This window comes from Micrasema longulum, unplaced genomic scaffold, assembly GCF_059751315.1.
Source record: "Micrasema longulum isolate JH-2025_06_02 unplaced genomic scaffold, ASM5975131v1 h1tg001962l, whole genome shotgun sequence".
NCBI lineage: Eukaryota > Metazoa > Arthropoda > Insecta > Trichoptera > Brachycentridae > Micrasema > Micrasema longulum.
This window is the reverse complement of record NW_028279135.1, coordinates 1-18,274: the sequence shown is the minus strand read 5'-3', so window position 1 is coordinate 18,274 and position 18,274 is coordinate 1. Positions and strand designations below refer to the sequence as shown.

Genomic DNA, 18,274 nt, shown 5'->3' with positions numbered 1-18,274 from the left:
ATATAAAATTATGACTGTTAAATCATGCCTTCACTTGTATATAACATAAGAAATTGTTTAGTCTCCCACCTGTCTGACGATGTCAGTCACTACGAAACCCAGTCACTGGTGAAAATTGTAAATACAAGTGGAAAAAACTAAATACAGTATTTTTATTATTCGTACTTAATCTATTGAGTTACTAAATCTCCCTTTAAAGTTCTACATGAACATTAAGTCTACTCTTTGTAAGAGGGTACAGAGTCTAAATAAATTTAGCCTGATATTTACTAACAATTCAAAAACATTTACAAAGCAGATTTTGCCATTTAAAAACACATAGTGTATTCAGCCATCAACTTAAGGTGAACAACAAACAAAATAAAACATGCAATGAACTATTAATTTCATTCAAGCATATTAATTTTCATTTGGTAAGTAAAATGGAAAGGAGATTATGGTTTATGAAAATAATGGTTTGTATAAATTACGGGACAGCTTGAACGTTTGATTAATTATATTAGTTGAAAGAAAGACCATTATAAGTTTAAAAAAAGGATAACGATTATTTTAGTGGTTACTATGTAAGTTTGCTAGCCATACTAAATATGTACATATACAATATAAATATATACACATGAAAATAATTTTCCATCAATAAAGGCATCAACGGTTACTAAATTATTACTATTATGACACCTTACAAGATAACTTGATATTAAGAAAACCATACAATCCTTTAAAATAAATTGGAAAACTTTAAAATAAATTATCAGTAAAAAATGACTAGATTGATATTGTTTTAAATACACCGGAACCTCTTTTTACACTGTTTTGAAATAGCACGGCACAAATAATTAAATTTAAAAAATTTGAACATTCACAAAAAAGTATGCGCAAGGGAAGGGTGATAGTGAATAATCTTTATTACGATTTTTTTAACAATTTTGTTGTAATGCTATATTTTTTAATAAAATCAAGGTAGGTACGATAAATAGAAAACAATTTCTTTTTATTTTAAATCCCTAAATTATTTTTATATAAGGAATGATTGTATTGTATTGTGTATTCTTTTTGTCCATCATTGTTCTTTAGCATACTTTTTTTACATTGTAGTGTATGGAACGTCTCCCGTAAAAAAAAAAACATTTGTGATAGATGCAACTAATTTTTGTTGATTCAAATATATCATACATGGCATAAGTTCTGTTGTCTTTTGCAGATATTTAAAAGTTGAATATCTTTGTACCTACCAAGATTGAATTATAAATTCTTTAAGTGACTCGACTTAAAAACACATAGATAAACTGCCTTTTATATATTATGTGTAAATAATAATTATATATTTTTTTCATTTATTTACTTAATAGTAATCAGAAAGAACATTTTTGATTGAAAAATTTAGATTTGTGGAAGCGCTCGAGGTTATGAATACTACGTAATACTGGGTGCAAGAAGGCTAATTGGGAAAGAATGCAACAATTTAATTAAACTGCTAATAGAAACAACCCTTACACGCAACTCTTAAATGGTACGGATATTAGTAAAAAATATAAATATATCACAATGTAAATGAGAGTAATTTATAAAATGTAATAACTACGAGTATAATATATATAGAAAGTATTTTTAGGAGCTAATAACAGATACATAATGCTTCGATACATGCAAAGAGTTTTGAATACCAGTGAAATTACCCTAGTAAACATATTGTCCTTGTTTAGGAGTGGTTTTTACCTAAACTTGTCAAAAATAATACTTGTAACTTTCTCTGTTCAAAAAACTATGTTAAACAAATTTAATAAACAGATAACACTTCAACGAGTCCTTAGGTTTGATTGTATGGGCTGAGAAAAATAAATGTGGCATTGTGAGTTAGCAATATATCCCGTAACAGTAAATACTTTAAGGTTACTAGCATATTGTAGCAGGCAATTTTATTTAAGAAGGCCATATTTTGTACTATGTAAAATACCATTTTATTGAAAAAATAAAAATGCTTGAAAGAGAACTTAAATACGAGCTTATTATTATTAATATGTAAGAGAAATGCACTAAAGGAATGCAACAATCATAAAAAATTTCATTAATTGTTTTTGATAATACATACAACAATGTTCAGTCATGTAATCATTTTTTAAATAAACACCAATTCAGGGGGAAGGATTTGATTTGTTTTTGGTATACATGTGTGCTTTTTAAGTAACTTCAACATCAATTTTGGAGAAACCATTTTCACATAATAGTGTTTGTATTAGTTCATTTGTTATGCAAATTAATATTTATGTAAAAGTGTGGTAAATATGTAATAATTAATTTTCAATAAGAACATGATGCATTTTAAACAGCTCCCCTGGATAATAGAAAGTCTTGTTATAACACATTGTATGAAGAGTACCTACCTAGTGTACAATGCTAACCATCATACGGAGGTCCTATATAAACCATAGATACTTCTGTATTTCCGTACACTGCAGAAACTGTTGGATATAACTTTTTCTTTGGCAAACCTGAAAGTAAAATGGCATTATGTTCATCTTTCTTGATTTCCGTGTTTTAAAGATAAAATTGATACAATATTTTGGTTTATATTTTGTTTCACTCAAAAATTACTATTAAAATACTACATATCTTACCTCTAAAAGCAACTCCTAAAAAATCATTATTTCTTTCAAAAGAAAGTGTACTGTTTCTGCAATCTAAAATTACTCTGATTCTTTCTCCAACCTGAAATGCAAAAAAGAAGTACCTACTTATACCATTATATGCGTATTTTGGAGGAGCTGTTTTAAGTTCTTTGTGTTAAATGTTACATATTTTGATAAAGTTGATGGTGCTTTATTGATTATATTAAGTTAAAAATCATTAAAAATATTTGTATGAAAGTTAAATGCTTTTTCAAAATTATTTACTATGGATTATAATCAAAATAAAAAAAATGTATGAAATTTTAATGGTTTTAATATAATGAGATTTGTCTATATTTTAGCATCGTTAACATTCATTACTCTTCATTTTTCTTTTTATATAAAAGAGTACTTAGCATAAATATTAGGTTGGGGAAAAAGTAATTTAATATTTTTCACTTTATTTCAATACTTTATAAAAAGTGTTACAATCATCCAATTTAAGTCAAATATGCGCTGTTCTGTTCGATAACTTATTGCCAACAATAATCGAATTTCATAATGCCCCTCTCGTAGAAGCCCTTGTCTCTATTGGCAAAAAAACTCGGACAACCAATTTTCACAGGCCTCTATTGAGGCCAAATTTGTACTCCCAAGCGCGTTGGCCCTAGACAGGAACAGGTGGTAGTCACTTGGTGCCAGGTCTGGACTATAGGGTGGATGCATAAGAACCCGAGCTCCGGGAGCTTCTGGCGTGTCATCAAAGATGTGTGCAGCCTGGAGTTGTCCTGATGAAACAAGATTCCTCAAACCGAAAGAGTATCGGCCCCGTATACATCGCAAATTTTTTTGGTCACTTTTGATGCGGTTTTCCCTTTCAGGTGGTAAAAAATGTCAAATATGGCGAATTTCTTCCTTTGAGACCTCAATACTCGACGCACGATAGTTCACAACTGAACCAACCAAGCGCAATACTGTTTAGAAGCGTTTGTAGTAAACACTCACACCTTTACAACGCTGTACCGTATGATCCGATGTGCCCAATAATAAACGAGATATATTTAGTTGATAAAAAAGGGCGCGAAATACAAAATTACTTTTTCCCCAACCTAATATTATTGTGTTATAATAAAAGTTATCCCCATAATGTAATTGAGACACATTATATTTACATATTTTTACTGATATATTGAAACCGTTGTATAAATTCTATGTGTTTTGTTTTTGTGAGAAAAAATAAATAAAATATATCTACTAAAAATAAATAAGTGGAGCATGTGGACATCGTAAGTTGCCTCCAGGAGACCCTACTGCTAGAAAACACTCTCGCCTCCTCCCACCTCCCCTAGCTCCATTGAATAAAGCCAAAATATCATCATCAACAGCCTTCCAGGAAGGCGGGAGCCAGCAGGTGTGAAGAAGAGGCAACTCGTTCCACGTCGCACCCTCAAAACACTCATAGGAGGCTGCTGCGTGCATTCTCTTCGGGCACCTACTCCCAAAAACGGAAGTTTGGTATTTTGAGATTTTAATTATTACAGAGAGGCTAATTAGGATCAGGACAGTTTTTGCTGCAAATAGTCTATATCTTTTTAGTATTAAAATCTATACAAACTCTGATAATTAATTAAAATGTAATCTCACTCGTTATTTTTTTTAAAAGTAAGAAAGTTATTTTTAAATATATTATTAAATTTAACTTTTATTTCCTTGGATGCGTATTTTTGTTTATTTCATTATTTTAAGGTGCTGTACATAATATAAATTGTATATTGGTGGATTTATTACCAAATGGCAACTTCTTCCAACCAACTGATAAAATAAAGGTTGTATTTAGATAATTTAAGTTTTCATATTGCTCTAAAAAACTTTTTATTTATAAAGTATTATTGTAGCATTATTTTTCTTTTTCATTATTACTTAGTTAAATACAAGCCACTTTATTTTTATGTTAAATTATTCTCAACTTTACTTATATATACATACATTTAGAACATAAGATATTCTCATGTTGATTGTTATCTTTTATTTGTTATCATATAGATAATGTATTGATTCTTTTTTACTTTTTGTTGTTTTTTTAATATTTTATTTTCACTTAATTGTTTAGTTTGAATTATTCTATGATATTTCATATTATATATTACATAATGAATTGTTCATTGCTGTAATTATTTATGTTAAACTTTTTATTGTAAAAGCTTCTTTGAACCGTTAATGTATAAATAAATATTAAGACCCGGGCGAGTGGAGTTTTCCTGCAGTTTGTAGATTTTCTTTTTTTTTTCTGAAGATAGCCAATAGATTTTTAAAGAAGAACTGCATCGTCCGCATACTCCGAGTCGCACAAATTTAGGGGAGTTCATTGTGGCATTGATTTACATAAGATAATAAAATCCATCAAATGATGAATAAGAACACTGTTCTGCCTAACTGCAGTGGAGACCCCGAACCTGAAGAGCTGCCGATTCACATACGGCAATTTCTGTCTACTATTACTAATGTTATACATTTTTTAAATGGTAAAAATGTGCACAAAACATATTCTTTGTACAATAAAAGTAAAAAGCTTTGGTACCATAAATTTTGTTTTAAAAATACAGATTTTTACGTACCTGATATTTGGCAGGGTTGTTCAGCACAGGATAGTTTCCTTGCGTATCTCCATTGTGCAGCAAGTGATTATCAACCAAGTTCCAGCCCCAGCTCTGGTCATCGGAGCCGAGAAGGGCGACGTATCCTGGACACTGGAGAGGAGCTTCCTTGGTCGCTATACCTATTACAGCTACTGTCCCCAAAGGACCCTCCCATATTACTTCCCACGCATGTCTGCCTTTTCTAAAACCTATCTTCCCTCTGGCAGCATCTGTGCTCTGTGCCACGGGATTTCTAAAAATTAAAAATATCCAATTTAGAGACATTCATCAAATTCCACTCGTGCAAAGAAAATACACTAGTATATATATAAAACAAGAGTACAAAACAATAAAATCTAATATAAATAGGGCTTGATGTTAAGGTTATCAGAAATTGAAACAATACAATGATTTTATTCAAAACAGCAAGACAACTGGATATGAATACCATGTTAAACATTAAAATGAGCATAAATAACACATGCATAAACAAAAGGACAAATGTTTTTAAACAACCTGTGAAGAGTAAATCCATTTGGTTTGATATAAATATTCCTCGAACAATCGTTCGGATTCCATGCGTGAAAATATGCCCGCAATTTTGATCTAAATGGTGGTATCGTAGATAGTAATTTAGACTTAATAATTTCTTCTGGAAGCCTTCGCATACATTGGAATCTCCAAACCTCGTTATTTCCATCAGAGAGAACTCGATACCATGCTTTGCAGACAAGTGAACAATTCCGTAAATCACGAAGATCTAAATATATGAAAATAAGATCAAGTATTTGCGCATCCATGTACTCAAGGCCGACATGGCGACGCCTTGCATAACTCATTTTCAGAAGCGGTTTAATTATTTACACATCGCCATTATAAAATATAATAAGTAGTAAATAAACTAGCTGAGGGCTATTTATTGCTTGGAAAGGAGGTTGACACTGATTTGACAGATATTTCCATAGAGAAATGTCACACATTTGTAGAAAAAAAACAGTCTTTAATCAACACCGGCTCGACACAAGGCCCCGGCGGTAAAAAAAATTGGCCACCTATGTGGGCCACATTTTTTGAGACGCTCGGGTCTAAGAAAAATATAAGTTCCAAATATCTTATATATTGGTATTTTCAAAAACCTGACACAAATGTTGAGTGTTCAAAAAAATGACCAGACGATGTTATATAATTTATGATTGTAAATTGGCAAAGTATTTTTAGCTGTACCAATAATTCGCTTCGAATAATTGTTGACAAAAGAGAAGACTCTTGAGAAGATTTCTCAAAGAAAACTCTTTAAAGTAGGACAAGACAACATTGACAGACAGGACTAAGACATTTTCCTAATGATAGATGGACAGGAAAATGGGCTACCCCCACCATCGAACTTATGAATGCGCATATACAGCACAGTAGAACAATAGCCACTTGTTCTACGTGTGCGCGTCTCTCCCGTGCATGTTTTCTGCCGAAAATTTTGCGTAGATGGAATCCTGAATAAATTACAAAATTAACACGCATTTACGTCTGCTTATGACGCATCAATAAATATGTTCAGTGCTACAGGAAATAGGATATGAAAAACGTTTTCTTACACGCGAAAATGAGCTATGTCACAAGTTCTCGCTAGTCAACCGATCAATTACAGCATAAGATAAATTTCCAATTTCTGGTTTTGAGCTAACTCACCAGTCGGAAACTCACCGTGGACAACTAGTGACGTCACGGGCGGAGTAATTTCAAAATTACAAAACTTTCTAAAAATTGTCACGATGCTAATACGATACATATTTTTTGCTTAAATATATGGTCTTCTAACAAATAAAATGTATTTTAAAAACCTTCGAACTTCCTCATTGCCCAACCTCCAGGGACAAACAGTACAGAGAAAACACGGCAGAGGTAATTTTAGCTGTTATGAACAATTCCATTAACAATAAATTGAATAATAATACATCTTAGTGATATTTTCCGTGAACTGGCTGGTGATGCGAATCTTTATCATGTATTCGTTTGAACTACAGTCTAATTGTTGTATTGTCCGTTCTGCGAGGCTGTTCACGGAGCTGAAATAGAACAATAGTGTCTTTCATAGAACTCTGCTTATGGAATCCATTAAATATTCTTAGTACGTATTATATTTAAGTATCTAATAATCTTATTTCTCAAAAACTTTTTATCAAGACCAAATCGTATGTGTTTCACATAAAACATGAAAGTGATTAGATACATTTTGCATTTAAGACACTGATCCGACATTAGCCTTTTATTTTCCCGGATGAGACACAACATTTAAAATGTTGTTTCTAGATCAATCGAGCTGTTTTCAGGTTAAATTTTTCTCAGCCTTCTTTGGTATAAAATCGAAATCGTTAACGGTTATTCATGGCTATGTGAAGTTGAAAAACAACATTTGAAATTCCCTTTCATTCATTGCCGTGCTGTTTTCAATCCAAACTTTTCTCCGACTTCTTCAGTATAAAATAAAACTTTCTAACTGTGTGTCATGGTAACGGTAATTTATGGTAAGAAATTATATAGCAAGGTATACAAAATTGAAAGAAGGGGACAATATTTTTTCATCGTCAATAAAAAAAATGCTTTAACGAGGTAACGCAAATTCTAGTCTATTTTTATTTATATGTATATGCAGTTAAGATGTCATCCACGAAACATATTGGTTTTAAAAATTATTGTTATTTATTAACCACCAAATGTATTGGACTATGTTACATTTAGTAAGGAATCCCCAAACTACCCATTTCAAGACCTGAGACTAGAATGTACTTGTGAGCAATGGGAAGGGATCCTTAGCTATCAAAATACAACTCCTATGGTGATAGTATTAATCTTACAATAGGGAAATATAAGTTTTTTGTTACAATTATGAATTAATAAGGGTAAATGAAATACTTCAAAGTCAAAAAAAAAAAATTTTGCATTTATTAGTAGCATGAAAAATATTTTTTAATTCATCATTTTGAATTCCCGCGAAAACACTTTATTTCATAGGCCACGCCCGTGTCACAAACCGCATTTAAGTTTGACGTTCTGTCATTTTTGTATGCAGAAACTGTTGTGTATTATTTCATCTGAGTTTATTTACATATAATAGTGATTTTACAACTATTTTTTGTGCATTATATCTAGAATAAAGGGTTTTTAATACTGTATAGTACCCAAATGCAGGATTACTTTGAAGAAAACGTCAGAAAAAATGTTTTTAAATGTGCCCAAAGATGCATCAATACGAAGAAAATAGTGCTTCGCTATGAAGAGAGATATAGAGAAAAATAGGATGTTTACTTCCAAATACGTTATCTATTGTTGTGAAGATCACTTTAATGTAAGTATTATTTAAAGTATCCGTTTATTTTTATACGTATTTTGTTTGTTATTGATCACGGAAATTCTGACATTTCGTATAACCTAAAATTTATTTTATCGCTACGCTATCGATATATTATACTTTTCCACGTTCATAGCGAGCATTTTTATTTATCCAATGAGTCTCAGGTCATATCGGTATTGTAATGATATTTATTCAAGTGTATAAATAATATATTGCTATTCATTTAAGGGTTTCTATTTATTACAGTTGGAAAAGTATCTGGAGTGTCCAAAGAAAGCCCGAATGAGCAAGTCAAGGGTCAACTCCATGCTAATCTCCTTTTTTGACCGTCGCGGTATGGTTCACAGGGAGTTCGTATCCCCTGGATAGAATGTGAATGCCATTTTTTACGTGGACGTGCTTGACAGGTTGCACAAACACGCCTTCCTCATGAGGCCAGACATCGCTGATTCTTGAAAGATTCACCACGATAGCGCGCCATGCCACACCACGCTGTTGGTGAGGGAGTTTCTGACCAAGCACAGGGTTGCCACGTTGCCTCACCCCCCCCTACAGTCCAGATCTAGCACTGCTGGACTTCTTCCTCGTATGTTTTTTTGTAAATGCCCCTTGGGCGAAAAAAAAACCAGTACATAATACATATTATGACCATATCATATTCTTGAAATAAAAAAATGATATCAAAATGAATCTTTAATTTATAATAAATAAAAATTGTGTATTGGTTGACCATTACAGCAAACTTTACTTGGCATTTGTTGCTATAGAGTTCGACCAAATGGACTACGCTCAGATATTTTAAGAGGTAACAACCGTCATCGCAGCCGATTGTGATTGATTGCAAGTAAAAGAGAAATGAAATAAATAGTTAAAAAATCAATTAAATTTCAATGCTGACAAAACCAGCTTTTATTTGTTATATAAAAAAGGTACAATATTACGAACAATCAGAATATATAAAAAAGAAGAAACATAGGGTACGTTGACAATATTTTTTTAATTAAATTTATTTGGGAAACAGAACATTTCTACCTACATATTTATAGTTCATAACATCATATTATTTATTGCATGGATGACTTTTGACATGTCTATCTTCAAGTATTTGTTGAATTCAGTCATGCCATGTCTTTCTCGGTCTTTCTCTATTTCTGCATCCATCAACGTTCACATTGTAAATATTTTTAGCCGTTCTTTCGCTGTCCATTCGCTCTACATGTCCAAACCAACGCACAGCTTTTCTTAATTTTGTTGATAATGCCTACGACAGCATTACATAATGTACGGATATCGACATTTGTGCATCTATCGTACACAGTTTCAGTACACATTCGCCTGAGAGATCGCATTTCAGCCTACTCTACGCTCCCATACATCAGAGTCGGGACCAGGACTCCATTGTGAACTGATAATTTTGCCTCTTGTGGCAAACATTTATTTGCCGAGGTTTATTTAAGTTCATAGTTCACTCTGTTCCCGGCACTCACCCTCCTGTTCCTGGTTCCTTACTTCGACGATGAAGCCATGACAAAAGAACAACGGCGTGCTTGCAACCTCCTGAAAATAAATGATTATTTTCACTGACTTTTATATAACTGGTCATACCATCTTAATATGATGTTGAAGTTCAATTCTATGGATTTTTTCATATGGGAGTTGCATTATTTTTTACTTTGCTTATAATATACAAGGTTTATATTTCAAAAAGAGGATTTTTCTGATATTATATTACTTTATTTTAGCTAAACTGTTGAAATTCTATGGATTAAAAATCTTTTACCTCTTTTTTAAAAGTTGGTATGCAATTTAAAAACTGTAAAAGGCGTCAAATATTGTTGTTTTCAATATATAACTATTTGTGCCCATTTTACACCTTTCTTTTCTTCATATTATAAAATATTAATCTGGGATATTAGATTAAATAAGTTAATATGATGGACAAAATACTTGTTTATACCGAAAACTTTTATTTGCCCATTAAAAATATATTAGATATTTCTGAATACTTATTATGACAGGTCGAAAATACGGTTTTATTTTTGCTTTCTCAAAACAAAGTACAAGTCAGATGATGAACATTTTGTTACATTGCTACTAACCTTGAGCCGCTGGACAATTTTCACATACACAAGACTCCACTATTTCCTCCCTTTCATTTCGTATCAAAGTAACAGAATATTCTTTATTCTTCGGATTTACTAATTTCTCTGATAAATATGTTTACAAAATGTTGTATTGTTTGTGTCTTATGTTTAATTGAATTGTGTTCGTGTTGCGCGCCCCGCGGCTATCGGCAAAACCGCCAATATGGGCGGAGCGTAGGTACCGGTATTTACGACACCTGCGGCTGACATGCAGCGCTGCCAATGTTAATTTTCCAAATTCCCCATAAATCTAGATAAAATTACCCAAATGGGGAGAAAACAAAGTCCTCATAATCCCAAAGTCCCACATAATTATCTCAAGAAAGAAAAAAATTATATAATATATATATATAATAACATGAAATAAAAACTGTCTAGAATCGTGAGTGTAGCCAGGGCCTCCATTGGTAACTTTGTCATTTATGCACATATAATATTACAATATGTTTTAATTCAAACAAAATAGACTTAAGGTCTTATCATCCTCGATATTTTGAGGGGACGTTTGTGGGCTCTTAAGAAGAATTTAAACAAATTTTGTTAATAACCTACCTTCGGATTATCTTGCGCTTTTTTATTAACAACTATTTATATTTTTTTGCACAAAACCGTATTTATTTTGAAAGATAATAAAACGAAACGCAAGCAGTCGTTCGTAGTAGTACCCGACGGCTGTCATACGTCAAACTGTCATTTAGCGATAAAAGTAGTCGACTACATTCAATTACTTCAGTCGAATGAAAGCCCGAATGCAGTTATGTAGTCGAATGAATTCACTCGACTACAAATATACCAATAGGCGTGCGTTAAATTCATTCGACTGCAAATAGACCAATGGACGAGCCTCACGCCGACTATCGAATGAATTAGTAATTTCCAAACTAATGAATTAAATCGAATGAAAATATACCAATAGGCGTGCGTTAAATTCATTCGACTACAAATGGACCAATGGGCGAGCTTTACGCCGACTACTTTCATTCGACTACTTTCATCGCCTATGACGTAATGGGCGCTGGATCTGGCGGACGTGATAGTTAAAATAAAATGCTTTTGTTTTTTCTAGTTATGTCAGCACAGGTAAAATAAAAATGTATATTAATATAATTCATATATAAGGTGCATCATTTAACAATAAAATAAAGTGACGTTTGTTTATAGGTCTGTTGCTAGCCTATTTGTGTACTTAATAATAATAAAATTTATATCAAATCCACCCGATCTGAAATATCATCACAATAACAGCTGATTGTAGTTTTACATGCGTGACCTAAACAATAAATATGAAACAAAAATATTTTAATTTTCATCCTTTCTTTGGCAGATAAATATTAGGTTATGTCAAGTAATGATAACCACAGACTATAATTATACCCATGTAAATATTTTAAATACCATAAAGTAAGGATCATGGTTTACATTATTTTTATTGCCATAGTTAAAAAAAAAACAAACTGACGTACATAACGTTTGGATAATTTATATAGCGCCATTTTTGTGAAAATCACCTCCTTTGTAGGTTTATAATTTGTTGCTCTACGGGTGGTATTTTTTAATTTTTAAACCATGTCTCCATTTTCCCATTTGTTTGTTTGAAAATCAGTATTAATTTGTTAAAAAAAAATAATTTTTTTTTGTTTTACTTTTTTATTAGGGTTACTTACAATAAACACACGACTTTTTTCGTATTCACGTCCCGGCTTTCTAGAAATAAAATCCGTATTAGAACGTGACTTCTGTTTTTCATATAATATTATTAGTTTAAGTAAAATAAAAATTCAAAACATTTGAAAATATTCTAGAATGTAAACAACTTGAAGTTTTCATACAATGTAGGTATCGTTTTTTGCTTGTGTTCATATTGTTATTCCTTTCTATTTGTGTTGTTTTTAATTTTAATTTGTAAATCCATGTCACTTGTTTTTGGCCGATGTATCACATTTTGGTAGAAGCCTCTTTTTTATAAAGGAAAAAAAGTATCTAGCATTCCAAAAGCATGGATATTTCTCCCGAAAAACGGAGTTTGTCTTTGAATAAATTTCTGTGTCTATTGTCTATGGTATACCGGAAATAAATGATTCATTCGAATGATTAATTTGATTATTTCCTTCATTCGATTACTAATCATTCGAGTAGTAAATTTAGTCGATTATTTTCATCTCTACTGTCATTGTTTTCATTTTCCGTTAAAAGGGGATCCCCGAATTACTATTTGAAGTTGGTATTGTGTTGCTATTAAAAAAATATCGATTTCAGTCATAATAATATTAATGTTTTAATCACTTACCATCAAACTATCGATGTGTCAACTGAATAAATATTAATAAATGTTAAAATCCCCGTTTAACACCAAACCCCACAAAATCGCCAATCGAGTTGAGATTCCCCGCAGTTTGGGGAATTCCCCACAAATTGGCAATCCTGCTGACATGGTACCTAGATTGGTAGGGGTAGTACGACCCCCTCCACTCTGGGCCATTCGGCGCAGCTTTACAAAATTAAAAGAAGGGGACAATAACAATGAAAGCTCCACCAAGTCGGACGCTTTAAAAGGCTGTATATTTCAATTAAAAATGGGTTAAAATCTAGTCCCTAAACGGTAGACAACGCGTTTTTCTCTGTCTCTCTGCCCTGAGTGTGCTTTCGCTCCATCTTCACTCCGCTCTGCCCGCCGACTACATTTGCCTCTCTCGATCACTTGGACTGGGTGGAAAGTCCTTTTCAGGGCTATTGAGGTTGACTTGTAGTCGGTGCAGTCGTGCCCTTATCTTCTGGCTTCGCCTTTTGGCTCTGCTTGGAAGGGCGGCCTCCCGTTCCCCACATAAATTTGAATGGCCAGAACTGGTTGAATTCAACACGATTCATGTTGCAATTAAATCATTTTAAAGCATTTAAATGTATGTCATTCTATGTAGAACTAGGTTGTGATCCGGTGGCTAGTGTTACTGACTCACAGATCAGAGGTCTCCAGTTCAAACCTAGTGGGGTACAGTGATACCACAACTTGATTCCCATTTCCTAAAAGTAAGTTATTTCCAAATCGTAAATGACCCCTTAATTGAAAAATTTATTAAAAATGCAAATATTTCATTAAAAAATATATTTTTTGAACAATTTGTAAAGGTGACAAAAAAAGAAAAAAACTTGCAGCAAAATTTTCTAGAGAAGCCCTTAAACTCTATTGCATAGAACAAAAGGATTTCACATTTTTGGTGTGGTTTTTAGTTTAACAACAAACACGGTTTGTGCTCGCAATTGTCGCCGCAAGTTCCGACGACCCGTTGTATTGCTGTAATCTGTAGCTAAGTTCATCGTCAATATTAATAGAATTGTTTTTCTCCATATGGGCGACTCTATTAGGTTATTGCTCTAAGAAAAAAAACGTAATGGTGGTTAAATCAATAACAACATTGCGTAAAATATTTTAATCGGGTTGTGGTCCTGTGGCTAGTGTCTCGGACTCACGGACCAATGGTCCGTGGTTAGAATCTTACTCTACTCCAACTTTATTTCCATTTCCTAAAAGTGAGTTATTTACAACTCGTTGAAAATGGCCCTAAAAATTAAATATTTGAGTAAATCATAAGAACGCAAAAAATAAATTATACACCGTTCATTTAGTAAATAAATTTTACTGGCCGACATGAGAAAATAAAAGGCTAATGTGTAGACTTGCTAATGGTAGTCTCGGGTCAGTGACTTGAATGAAAAATTAAACTCATGACTTGCATATTTTATGTGTAACATTTACAATAGTCCAAATCAGTTTTGATGAAAAGTTTTTGAGAAAGAAGATTAATAGATATATTTAGGAGAAGTTTTACTATTCGACTGATATTTATTGTAACGTGTATTTATTGTATATTTATATATTGTGTATTTACTGTACGTTATTTTGGGGCCAGACCTCGAAACTTTAGAGAAATATTCCTCATGTTAAACTTTTTTTTAAAAATATTTATTTTACAAAAACCGTTTTTTTCTTAGTAATTTTAAAATGGCGTAAATCCTTCATTTCTTGGAATAGCATCTGTTCCACAAACCCTTACCCAGTCACTTCCACTGTCTGCGCCTTGTGCGTATCGCGTAGGGGAGGGGTAGGGATTTGTGGAAGGGATGCCAGTCCGATAAAATAAAGATTTGCTGCATTTTTTTATTATAAAAAGAAAGTGTTTCTGGAAAACATTTATTAGGATTTTTTTAAAGTTTACCACGAGGAATGATCCTCCGAGGTATCACAATCTGGCCCTGAAAAACCGTGTATATGTAATAAGAACCTTTAATGCATTCCTCATTGGGCAATTTTCTCTGAAAATTTTCAGAAATCTATTTTCTTCTCTGAAAATTTTTCTCAAGAGTGCTGTGGATTGAAATAAAACTTTATATTGTCAAATATTATTCGGAGTGTAATCGAGAATTTGTATACGCTGCCCTAGTTCTTGAATGTTCAATAGACCATTTTGCAAATTTTCCTTAAGACATTTTATTTGTTTTTAAAGTCAAATAAATAAAATCAGTAGGTGGATATTGGCACTAAAAAAATGCTGAAAATACTGTTTAATAATAGAAAAAAAATTTTTTTTTTAGCTACATGGACGCGTAATAAGATAATGAAAATATTGGCATTCATAACACAATTATCTAAAAACTGTATATTAAACATACAAGAACTAGGGCGGCGTACCGCTAAAAATAAAACTTTGCTAATTTAAAAAAATAAATTATACCATATCGTCAAGTCCATATTTACACGAGAGCCAAGAAACCTTTTATAGTTTTTTCAAATACATAGATTTGAATTGTTAAATATCGACATTGAAAACTTAATAAAAACTTATAATAAGCGTGCCCGTGTGGTCAAATTAAATTACAAAAACTTTAATACATTTTGTTCATTTACTATTGATTTGAGCACATTCACAAAACTAATAGATATAAAAAAAATGTTAACATTCTAGGACATAGATTCTAGAATTCATCACAATATTTTGGTATATTCATCTTAAAAATAAAAATTCTCTATTCATGGTTTATCAAATATTTAATAAAAGTTCAATTTTTAGAAAAGGCACGGGTGACATTTATCACCGTTTTTCACTGCTTTTACAATCTTTATTTCTATTATAATCATCTTTCTTCCTCTTTACATCAATAACAATAGGTTTTAAGAATGTGCGATCTCTGCAGCCGAACCTCAATTGTCCGGATTCTCGTTTACCTCCGAAGCCACCTCCTAGTCTTCTGGGTTTCCATCCTGGCATGGTCCTTTCTACCTCATAATCTACGAGTATCTCAGCATTATCCATGAATTCTTTATGCATTTTCTTATAAGCCGTGTAAGTGGCCTTTGAAGAGTCATATTCCACAAATGCGTAACGTTTAGATTTTCCTGTGACAATATCACGAACCAAACGGCTGTTAACTATTTTTCCAAATTTAGAAAATTCTTCAACTATTGTGTCCTCAAAAATAAATAATTAAAGTAAACATTTAGTAATGCCCAACGTTACTTACACATTATACAGTTTAGTGAAGATTTTATTTAACTATAATAATAATATATCGTGCACTATATTATGTCTTCTTCCATTCATATATATATTTTTTTGTATTAATTTATTTGGATTATTTTCTCTCTATATCTATATCAAATTCAAATGTGAAATAAGTCATTTTCAATTAAAACCAAGAATTATTTTTAGACTGATTTTCACACTAAATATTAATCACAATATTTTTTTAAAATTGTGTGTTAATAAAGGATTGATAAGTTGTTTGAATTAGAAAAAAAAATCTTAAAGTTGGTAAAAACTAGCAAGTCGGGGACGGGTGTAAGTAAAATATTTGTTTTTTTTACCCAAAATAAACAAATAATAAATACTATTTAATTGAGTAGGTAAAATAAAAAGTCTTACTTCCGTTGTCCTGGGATTAAGTCTAGAAATAAATATAGTATGATGTGCCTTCCCTTTGACATTTTTATTTGGAGTGTAAGTTGAATTTAAAGCTCTCCAGATTCCATTATCATGAGGCTCAACATCTGTACCTAAAAATAATGGCACTGGATAACATCACAGGTTGAACATGGAAATTGTAGCATTACCCGTACATCAATAACTTAGCTAGGTTTATATATTTTTTTAAATTAAAAGGAATGAAATAAATACGGATGTTTAAAATTAGAAAAGAGCACCATTCAAAATAAGCCAATGTAGGCTGATTTCAGGGATAAACACCGTCCTCGAGTACAAATGGAATTAGAGATGAAAATAATCGACTAAATTTAGTAATCGAATAATTAGTATTCGAATGAAGGAAATAATCGAATTAATCATTCGAATGAACCATTTATTTCCGGTTCCAGACAATAGACACAGAAATGTATTCAAAGACAAACTCCGTTTTTCGGGAGAAATATCCATGCTTTGGGAAAGCTAGGTACTTTTTTTTCAGTTTTAAGAAAAAGAACCTTCTACCAAAATGTGATAACATCGGCCAAAAACAAGTGACATAGATTTACAAATTAAAAACAACACAAATAGAAAGGAATAACAATATGAACACAAGCAAAAAACGATACCTACATTGTATGAAAACTTCAAGTTGTTTACATTCTAGAATATTTTCAAATGTTTTGAATTTTTATTTTACTTAAACTAATAATATTATATGAAAAACAGAAGTCACGTTCTAATACGGATTTTATTTCTAGAAAGCCGGGACGTGAATACGAAAAAAGTCGTGTGTTTATTGTAAGTAACCCTAATAAAAAAGTAAAACAAAAAAAATATTTTTTTTTTAACAAATTAATACTGATTTTCAAACAAACAAATGGGAAAATGGAGACATGGTTTGAAAATTAAAAAATACCACCCGTAGAGCAACAAATTATAAACCTACAAAGGAGGTGATTTTCACAAAAGTGGCGCTATATAAACTATCCAAACATTAGGTACGTCAGTTTGTTTTTTCTTTTACTATGGCAATAATAATAATGTAAACCACGATCCTTACTTTATGTTATTTAGAATATTTACATGGGTATAATTATAGTCTGTGGTTATCATTACTTGACATAACCTAATATTTATCTGCCAAAGAAAGGATGAAAATTAAAATATTTTTGTTTCATATTTATTGTTTAGGTCACGCATGTAAAACTACAATCAGCTGTTATTGTGTTGATATTTCAGATCGGATGGATTTGATACTAATTCATTCGATGGTCGGCGTAAAGCTCGCCCATTGGTAGTCGAATGAATTTAACGCACGCCTATTGGTATATTTGTATTCGATTTAATTCATTAGTTTGGAAATTACTAATTCATTCGATAGTCGGCGTGAGGCTCGCCCATTAAGCTAGGGTTTCCTAGGACAGCGGTGCCCGTATCTTAACGGCCGTAGTGAACGGTGATGCGGTGGACAGCCGTTGTAACGGTGACTAGAGAGTGGTTTCCCTGGAAAACGGTGTTAAATGGTGTTGATAACACCGTTTTCCTAGGAAAACACTCTCTAGTCAACGTTATGACGGCTGTCCAC

The 18,274-nt window shown here is 32.0% G+C and overlaps 2 protein-coding genes and 2 long non-coding RNA genes across 4 annotated transcripts; 1 reads left to right on the top strand and 3 right to left on the bottom strand.

The window, feature by feature from the left end:
• Positions 1 to 1,324: 1,324 nt before the first annotated feature.
• Positions 1,325 to 6,212, bottom strand: Fsn (F-box synaptic protein). Its single transcript, XM_088238766.1, has 4 exons — positions 5,759 to 6,212; positions 5,222 to 5,495; positions 2,616 to 2,706; positions 1,325 to 2,489 (listed from the first exon to the last, which is right to left on the bottom strand). Exons 1-4 carry the CDS (start codon positions 6,079 to 6,081, stop codon positions 2,395 to 2,397), a joined length of 783 nt encoding a protein of 260 aa, XP_088094892.1. The 5' UTR covers positions 6,082 to 6,212; the 3' UTR covers positions 1,325 to 2,394.
• A 1,751-nt stretch (positions 6,213 to 7,963) lies between these two features.
• LOC148273395 (uncharacterized) lies at positions 7,964 to 10,116 on the top strand. Its single transcript, XR_015824589.1, has 2 exons — positions 7,964 to 8,585; positions 8,838 to 10,116. It is a non-coding gene; the product is annotated as an uncharacterized LOC148273395 (long non-coding RNA).
• LOC148273394 (uncharacterized) lies at positions 9,472 to 11,431 on the bottom strand. Its single transcript, XR_015824590.1, has 2 exons — positions 11,288 to 11,431; positions 9,472 to 10,148 (listed from the first exon to the last, which is right to left on the bottom strand). It is a non-coding gene; the product is annotated as an uncharacterized LOC148273394 (long non-coding RNA).
• Positions 11,432 to 15,757: 4,326 nt separating this feature from the next.
• LOC148273393 (U11/U12 small nuclear ribonucleoprotein 35 kDa protein-like) lies at positions 15,758 to 16,781 on the bottom strand (the record flags this gene model as incomplete). Its single annotated transcript, XM_088238752.1, has 2 exons — positions 15,758 to 16,197; positions 16,651 to 16,781. Coding segments are annotated over 2 exons (509 nt in total), but the record flags the coding sequence as incomplete, so codon positions are not given.
• Between the last annotated feature and the right edge of the window lie 1,493 nt (positions 16,782 to 18,274).